Genomic DNA, 9113 nt, shown 5'->3' with positions numbered 1-9113 from the left:
CCTCTTCCTCTGTTTTTCCTTCCACCACGCATTCTTGCTCCTCTTCTTCCTCCTGGCTGTTGACCCTGTTCGTTTCCTGCTCCATCCATTATTGGAAAATTGCAACTGTTGTGGTCTGTCTATATATGCTTGCCAATTGATTCTTCATGAGATGCACCTTTGAGCAATTTAGACAACTGGTTGATTGTTGGTTGAACTAACACTTTACATTCCTTCATGAGTGAGGGTCAATTTCACCTGCACGATTCATCAATTCACGTTTTTGTACAAAAGGTCTAATAGAAATGTGTAAAACTATGCTTGACAGTTTATGACAAATAGTTCAACAATTTTGCATGTAATGGCTTATGCAAGGAACTAATGCCTAGATGTTTTGAGGGGTAAGACTATTCAACAGAGAACCATCTACTATATTTTGATCAACATGACATGAGCAATTGATAATGTGGAAAAAAGCTGACACTTGTACATTATCAATTGCAATTTGTTCAAAGGAATAATAAATTGCTTTAATGATGTGCACAAGTGACTAGATGATTTGGAATTTGTACAAGTAGTATCAAGAATTGCACTTTTGATCTAAGAAATGCACCAAAGCGACTGAGAAAAACTGTAATAGAAGAAAATATGCAGCCGAAGTCCGACGACAGCGGATACAAATTTATTGTTTTAACTAATTATGACAAATGTTAAGAAAATGCAGAGCTGTCAAGTTGGTATAAAGGGTCAGGAGACAGATGCAGGAATGCGTAATAGGGTTTTTATTATTTACCCAAATTACAGCGTGCCATGTAAAGGCAAGGGGACGAAGAGCAAACAAACACGTATACAAAACACAGGGTTGAGACCCAAACAAAAGAGCGAGGAGTACCTCGAATAAATACACGGGACGAGACCTGAAAACACAAGTGCACAATGATACAACATGGGACAAGACCCGTAATCATCTGCACAATACAAGTGGCCCGAAAGCCAAAACAACAAGGCACAGGTACTCAAACGACCAACGGACATTGGAACAATAATCGACAAGACAATGGTGAACAAAGGGCACACTTATACAATTACTAATCAGGGGAGAATATGAGGACCAGGTGTGCGTAATGACACAGTTCAGTTTCTAGAGGCCGGTGACGTAGACCTCTGAAACTGGTGCAGCAACAGTACTGGAGGCATCCGTGACATGAGCAATGTAATAAAGTAATGACTTTTCAAATAAGTTACTTTACACGTTATGTTGGCTGACAATTTGTTAGCTATGCTATCCATACTAACCCCATAGCATTACAGAAGTATGTACCGGTATGTTAGCTAGTTACCTAACGTTCATCGAACTTACATCTAACTTGCCAGGTAGTATATTAACTATCTGCTAACTTACTACCCAACGTTTATTGACTTGATTATTTACATCATTCTTAGCTAAGTGGTATAGTTGTACGTTTCAATGGCTATCTACTGCGATTTCAGAGTCCTCTAGTGCAGAATAACTGATAGATTTACGAAACACCTGTTGAATATGGCTGGTGTCAGTAAACGTCAGCAAAAGAGTTGTTGCCAGCAGCACAGTTACAGTCACCAACACTCTGGATAACATTAAAACAGCCTAACCAGCTCTGCTAGGGCGAGTAAAATGGGCAGAGTGAGGTGTTCTCTCATTTGTGTCTGGAAGTAGGTAGCCAACGTTAGCCAGTTAGCTTGGGTGCTTGGCTGCCGTTGAAAGCTCGGATCAACCTTACTCCTCGGCCAGTGTGCCCTCTGAACGCTCCGAGAGTGAAACGCTCTGAATTTACAAATGGACAATCTGACAAAGCTCTGGATTTACGAATGCCAAGAGCACACTTTGAATTTATGAAAACACCCAAAATCGCATTTGTTATGCAAACAGGCTAGCAAGAGGTATCATAGCAACAGCATCAACTTCACGGTAGACAGGAGAAGCTCTAGTTACTGAAACGATACCGTTAATTTACAGTATACTAAAATGAACTAATAGTATATAGTATGTAGTATATACTCATTAAGTATGTAGTATACAGTATGTTAGTATGGGTATTTGAACACAGCTCCTGTCTTTGTAGTATTGTTGTTTTGTATATATTGCATATTTTACATTGTATTATATTAAAAGTGTTTTGCTAGTTTAGGATTTCACTATTTTATAATTATTTATGATTGATGATATGATTGTAAATTGGTGTACAGTTCAGTTTAGGACTGCGATAAACCAATAATACTTACTACAAAAATAATCTGTACATGCATTTGCACAAGTGACAGGCAACTTCCAATTTATTCTTCTATGCTACAATGGCGTTCTGCAAACAAACGTTAGAGGTTCATTTTTAATGTCATTTTCTGATGCAGTACATATTCATACAATTAGACATATTCAACATATTTCAATCAAATTAAATGTTTGTTAAATAAATCATAAAAAGCAGTAAAGAAAATAGGAGTGCAGTACACATTTAAATCATTACACAATCCAGGAAGTGTGCTTCATTTAACAAAGTCTGATGATAACTGACTTGAACGTATGCTACGAATATAACCTAATACTGTTAAATTTGTTGATAATAAACTAATTACAATTATACAAATGTGCTACTAAAACTACTAACTGATTTACAGTAGTCCTACATGTTCAGTGCCAATGTATACTTTCGAGGCGGTGTGTATAGAGGAATTTAGCAGTAGTTTCCCTTTCTGTTTAGTAATAGCTTTACTTTATAAAGCTATTACTTTATACGTTTTGATAAAATATTTTGCATTCCTTTGCACAAATCAATGCATTGTAATTCATACGTTAGGCTACTCCTTGGATTTTTGCCTCGGAATGAATAAACACAAAAAGTAACAAAAGTTGTCGGCCAGCTGGACAGAGATGGCGGAGGGCTGCTGGATGGCGTTGCTGCTGGGCCCCTGGGATCCGGGGGGGCCTCACTTCAGGGGGTCCTAGAAAGGAATTCAGAAAAAGAGGGTGATTTTTGGAAAGAGGGGTGGATGGGTTATTAACTGATTTTGAACCAATTACCTTGTTATCCTGGTCTGACTGCTCTGGCTCCTGTTCCTGCTCCTGGTTCTGGTCCTGCTGTTTGGTCATAGTTGGTCTCACAATCCAGGCTTTGAGGTTGAATTGTGGGATACGGTTGCAGTTGATGATACCGTTGGTCCCACGATTGGGGATCTTGAAGGGGTTACTGGTGACTTGTAGAATGCCAGTGTTGTCACACATGATCCGAGCCAGAGAGGCACAACTAAGGGCAGCCCTCTGTGCCGAGGTAAAGACGCCTGGGTTTTCATACCACAGCCTGTAGACCAACAAGCATGATGAGGACACGAAACACACATGCATACTCTGACTGAGAAACACACACTCAAACAACCACTCCCTCTCACTCACACTCAAATATGCAAGCTCGCGCACACACAGACACACACACACCTGTCTCCCTGGCGAATCCTCTGGAACTGTGTGGCTATGAGGCAGGCGAAGAGAGGCCCGACGCGGCCTCCTCGTACAAAAGGTTCAGCCACACCCCCCATCCACACGTCAATGTTAGCTGGGGTGCCGTAGAGCTGCAGCAGTCTGCGGGCCAGGTCTTTGTTGTTCAGAACCACAGCCAGCTGAGCCTGGTTCCTAGGAGTTGAGAGTCCACAGAATTTACGCCAAGCATTGTAGCCTAGGTTGGATGACAGAAAGAAAATAATTAATGCATGGAACAGATTGATAGAGCTATATTGAGGAAGAGAGAGAGATGAAGGACATTTTAGAGTTGGTGTTTACATGCGTAAAGGATAAACTTTAATGTGAGTATAACGGTATAGATGTATTTATCTGTGGTATCAGTTTAGTTTGTAGAGGGGATAAGGCAGGTGTACCAGGGAGGCCATGGTCACGTCCCCGCTGCATGTTGAGGGAGCCCAGGTCTAGAGCCAGGTGTTGTACGAACTGGAAAAGTCTCTCCCTCAGAGCGTCCACCATCATGTGATCCTGGGTGTTCAGCTTAGCAGGCCGACCCACCAGACCTCGGATCAGAGGGTCGATACCACCTGAAGGAGGACAGAGAGAGAATTGAATATTTAAATGTTTATCCTTTTCTACCATCAAAGTTAATTAGTTAACAATTGGCAAGGGGTCTTCATAGCATCCCTATGATTATCTCCCACCACTCACCCTCAAACACCAGCCTCCAGGGGGTGAAGAAGGCCTTGAACAGAGGCACACTGGGGAACTTGGCATTTTCCCTGTAGTTGCTATCCAGGCGGGACAACATGGGCTGGATGGCCAGGTGGGCAAAGCGGTATGCTGCTGTAGCAAACACGTTGGCAATGCTGGGATCAATCTTCTCATCGTAGCCAGGGTAACGGCCGAGCTGGCGGGCCATGGTGTCTGGGCCCACGATGTGCGGCAGGTAGTGCCGGAACACAAACACCTAGGAGGGATTGAAAGGAAGAGCGTGAGAGAGACACATTTGTAGATGTGTATGTGATAGGGAAGCTGTGTCTGTGAGAATATTCAAGAATATTTACGTGTAAGAATGAGAAGCAGAGGGAAAGAGAGTGTGTGTTAGAGAGTATACACTGGACGAGTAGCGGAGAGAAGGAACTGAGACCCTGAGTATCAGTGATATGTGTCTATTTGTGGTACCTGCGTGTAGGCACCCATGATCTTACGGGCCTCCTGATAGAGTGTGTCAGCATCCCATTGTGGGTTGAGACGACGCAGGGCACGGGCCAGACGGTTGTGCTCACGCATGAACATTGTATGAATAGATGTTAAGGCTATGTTCTCATCCACACGGGCATCACCTGGCAAACAGAGAATGACTTGTTTGTCTGTGTCGGGGCAGCTATTGTACATGATGGTTAAAGAATTGCTTTAATTAAAATGTGAAGTTACTGGAAGAAAATGTTGAGCCGTGGTCTCGTTCTGTTCTTTAGACTTTCACTTAAATATACTGTACATTGGTCTATACTCCTCAAACAAACAGAGTTAAAATGCTAACCTGCAATGAAGCAAAAGGGGGTGCAACTTAGTATTAAGAAGATGGTCTACTCTTCAGACAAACAAAGTTTAAAGGCTAACCTGCAATGAAGCAGGGCACCTCCTTGGAATTGGTTTGGTTGGTGACTCTCTGACGGGTGGCACACATGTTACCCGTCACTTTCGTGAAGGGCAGCAGTTCACGCCCATTGTCTGTGAACTCTTTGTTGACACGCAGCAGGCCCCCATCGTTGGTAAGGTCACGGAGGTCACGCGCCAACCCCTCCTCAGAGCCGTACACCTGCCCCAAGTCCAGGAAGGCCGTAAGGGTATTGATCTGCTCCCTCTTGTTGGCCACGCCACCGAAATTGAAAGCAGACTCCCCTGTGCCGCACACGGGCGCTGATCGGAAGACCGGGATGCAGCTGTCTCGGCCAGTGGGCAAGCGTGGGTCTCTGGGAGGAATCTGGTCATGGAAGAAATAACAGACGTTGAAGACCTAATAATCCATGGACCATGGATAGAAAATGGCAAGATATACAGAGATGGCTGTATAGTCATAGTGCTGTGGGATGTGAAGGCTGTGGGATGTGATGTGAGAGCTGTGACTGACCTGGATGGGGAAACAGGGTTCGGAGCGTTCACAGCTCTCGTCACAGTCCAGGCCGTTGCTGTAGGAGCGGATGCTGGGGGAGAAGGGCGTGAATGTCAGGTCATGGTCGTTCCACTGGCCAAAGAGGGTGACCATGTGTGTGAACTCGCGATCGCACTTAACACCAGCATCATTGGTTGCCAGGATACGGTTAGAGACCTCCCTTACCTGCAAACACGGAGGGAAGGAGAGAAAGAGGGCAGAGGGTAACAATTATGTTACTTCATACATAACTTGTGGTAACATAGTAGCAGTTATTCCAACTATATTTTTTGTCATCATACCAGAGGGAGCATAAAGTTGTTGAAGCGTGTGTTTCGGTCCCAGCCTTTGGGTTGAGAGACCCCATCGTCATACTGAGCAGGCAGCCAACGAGTGAAGGGTGTATTTGAAGCTCCAAGACGAGGGTACTTCCTGATAAGCATGAAGAAAATACACAGAAACTGGTAGGGTTGCATCTCCTGCGGCCGATACACTCAGCCGACCTCAGACATAGTGTACACATAGTGAACTTCCCCTTACATTCCACCCTACACAACTTCTGTGTGCAAGGCTTTCAGATTGTTGCGTGAAAGTATTAAACCCCGCCATGCCCTGGTGCTCTTACAGGTTGTTGCAGACGCTAGTGGCTGTGCGGTACTTGTTAATGTTGGGTGTGGTGTGGCAGGAGGGTTTGCTGACACGAGCTGCACAGCCAGTTACCCGGACAATGGTGTCTAGCTCCTCTGGTGTGAGCAGGTCTGAGAAACAAGAGAGAGGGATAACAAAGACTTGAATGTGTACTTATTACGACTGTGTGTGTCTATATCTGAGTGAATATGTATTCCGAATTTCTCACGGAGTGAATGTCTGTGTATGTATGATGGTGTGTATTACTGACCTGTTGCGTTGAGCGAGCGTTTGTGCAACCTGTGCGTGCTGTGGACTTTCTCATGGATCAGTCTCAGGGTGTTCTCCAGGTAGTCTGCAGACCGTACAGCAGAGCGTGTGTCCCTGGCAGGCTGCTTCAGGAGACGCAGGACATCTGAGGGCCTGGTGGACTGCCCACGCACTCTCTCCAGACTCCTGACAAGAAGATGAAGTTATGAACAGAAACATGCTCCTGAAGTTGAATAAAATCTCAGTACAGAGGCAGATTTAGTACTAATGCCATACAAATGTAATTCAATGTTTAACAGGCTCCTCTTCCCTTCATCAAAAATAAAATACAAATCTGAAAAATGTAAAAGTTTTACTGAAAAATTGCATGGTTATGGCAAAAATTCGGTCCTAATTCTTCCATTGAAGAGATACACAACTTCCTCTTTGATTGTGACAGAACTATACCTCTTTTAGGCTCCCTCAAGAGGCTAGTATTTATTGATTAGGTTGCTCAGTGTTGAACTAAGAAGTTAACACGAGGGTCTATAATTTTTTCTCTCTAGCCTCACTGTAAAAAAAATCTGTTAAGCATTTCATTAAATCTGTATGGCCTAATCATTAGAAATGATGATAAATTGAAATGATGAAACCATTATTTTCTAAAGGAAATACAAGAAGTAAAATAAATGGAAATAAAGAGGAATAAGAAAGACTTCCGTAGTGCAAATCCATCTGTTCGACTGAGTGAGACAATTTTGCTAAATGCAGACAGTGATACTAGTGCTGCTATTTACAAAGACAACTGTCAGATTCACTCACTTTTCTCTGGAGTACTTGTAAGCTTCATCTACGAGTCTCTTTGCCTCCTCCACCGAACTTTGAATGAATGGGCTACCCAAGCTTTCCTCTGTAGACAGGTCTGGCTGGCTGAACATCAGGCACAACCCCAATGCCATGAGGGAGGGAAACGGCTTCATCTCTGAAAAGCAAAAAGGGGTTCATCCGATCATCTTTCGAAAAACCATGCTGCACTCTGAAATGTCATGTGGCCCTTAGCTGTTTTTCAGAATGTGTGAGAGAGAACTTTTCACAAAATACTACTTTTACACAATATTAATAACAGATTCATAGCACATGGATCAGAATGACCATGTATAACAGAGAAAAAATGGAACCTGATTAATAGACAAGAATGAAACATACTGCATAAAAAAGTGTATACAATTGTCTTACCTTTGTTTTAACAACTGTTGTTGTGAAGTCTTGTTGAAGATGTGTGGTGCTCTCTCTAACTATTCTATTTATAGTTAATGTTGCAAAGCCTCGCCTCCTGTCATCTGTCATTTCTGAGGTGTCTGACTGAATTATGCACAGTGCCTTCAGAAAGTATTCATACCCCTTGATTTATTGCACATTTTGTTGTGTTACAGCCTGAATTCAATCTACAATCTACCCATCTACACACATTACCCCATAATGACAAAATGAAAACATGTTTTTAGAAATGTTTTAAAATGTATTGAAAATGAAATATAGAAATATCTCATTTACATACAGTAAGTATGCACTCCTCTGAGTCAATACTTTGTAGAAGCACCTTTCGCGGCAATTACAGCTGTGAGTCTTTTGGGGTATGTTTTTAAGAGCTTTGCACACCTGGATTGTATGATATTTGCCCATTATTCATTTAAAAATTCTGCAAGCTTTGTCAAGTTGTTTGTTGATCATCGCTAGACAGCCATTTCAAGTCTTGCCATAGATTTTCAAGCAGATTTAAGTCAAAACTGTAACTAGGCCACTCAGGAACATTCAATGTCGTCTTGGTAACAAGCATACCCATAACACCATGCTTGAAAATATGAAGAGTGGTTCTCAGTGATGTGTTGTGTTGGATTTGCCCCAAACATAACGCTTTGTATTCAGGACATAAAGTTTATTTCTTTGCCACATTTTTTGCAATTTTACTTGAGTGCCTATTTGATCATGGTGTTTGATTCCCTGCAGGATTATTGTCTTGCTGTAGCAAGATCCTACAACTATAGCTTTAGTCTGTTGTCATCATGCTTTTGCTTAATGTTATTTCCACACAGAAACTGTTACTTAAGAAGCGGCCTACATAGGGAAGTAAGATCATGAACTCTTAACATGACTAAGGTAATTAACATGACTAAGGTAATTAACATCACTAATAACTAAGATAGCTACATTATTAGCTTATCACATTATCTACGGTAATTAACATGACTAAGGTAATTAACATGACTACGGTAATTTACATGACTATGGTAATTAACATGGCTATGGTAATTTACATGACTACGGTAATTTACATGACTAAGGTAATTAGCATGACTAAGGTAATTTGAAATAAAACAGCCACACCAATGCTTTGGACCTGGTTAAGAAATTGAAACATTTTCATCCTGATTTCAGAGAGTGACACTTATTGATGTTATGATATGGAAGGTGCCAAGACTTATAGTTTTCTTCATTCGGTAAAGTTACATAGCCTAGACTCACAGGGGTATTCAACTCTTACCCTACGAGGTCCGGAGCATGCTGGTTTTCTGTTCTACCTGATAATTAATTGCACCCATCTATTGTGCCAGG

At 42.2% G+C, this 9113-nt stretch overlaps 1 protein-coding gene across 1 annotated transcript; it reads right to left on the bottom strand.

Moving 5' to 3' along the window:
- Positions 1 to 2274: 2274 nt before the first annotated feature.
- Positions 2275 to 7826, bottom strand: LOC139543890 (eosinophil peroxidase-like). Its single transcript, XM_071350401.1, has 13 exons — positions 7737 to 7826; positions 7323 to 7482; positions 6523 to 6707; positions 6250 to 6382; positions 5927 to 6056; positions 5604 to 5810; positions 5093 to 5456; positions 4655 to 4815; positions 4181 to 4439; positions 3886 to 4056; positions 3449 to 3686; positions 3038 to 3314; positions 2275 to 2958 (listed from the first exon to the last, which is right to left on the bottom strand). The coding sequence occupies exons 2-13, from the start codon at positions 7478 to 7480 to the stop codon at positions 2944 to 2946; spliced, it is 2298 nt and encodes a 765-aa protein (XP_071206502.1). The 5' UTR covers positions 7481 to 7482; positions 7737 to 7826; the 3' UTR covers positions 2275 to 2943.
- Between the last annotated feature and the right edge of the window lie 1287 nt (positions 7827 to 9113).

Source organism: Salvelinus alpinus, chromosome 18 (genome assembly GCF_045679555.1).
Source record: "Salvelinus alpinus chromosome 18, SLU_Salpinus.1, whole genome shotgun sequence".
Lineage (NCBI taxonomy): Eukaryota > Metazoa > Chordata > Actinopteri > Salmoniformes > Salmonidae > Salvelinus > Salvelinus alpinus.
The sequence above is the reverse complement of the archived record's forward strand: the minus strand, read 5'-3'. Positions and strand labels throughout refer to the sequence as shown.

What these genes read in the sequence shown, in the direction of transcription:
- LOC139543890 (XM_071350401.1), bottom strand. Translation starts at nt 7,480, where the DNA reads ATGAAGCCGTTTCCCTCCCTCATGGCATTGGGGTTGTGCCTGATGTTC. An exon ending in TACAAGTACTCCAGAGAAAA is followed by an intron (nt 6,708 to 7,322) that starts GTGAGTGAATCT and finishes TCTTCTTGTCAG; the next exon opens with GAGTCTGGAGAGAGTGCGTG. An exon ending in ACAACTTTATGCTCCCTCTG is followed by an intron (nt 5,811 to 5,926) that starts GTATGATGACAA and finishes CCGTGTTTGCAG; the next exon opens with GTAAGGGAGGTCTCTAACCG.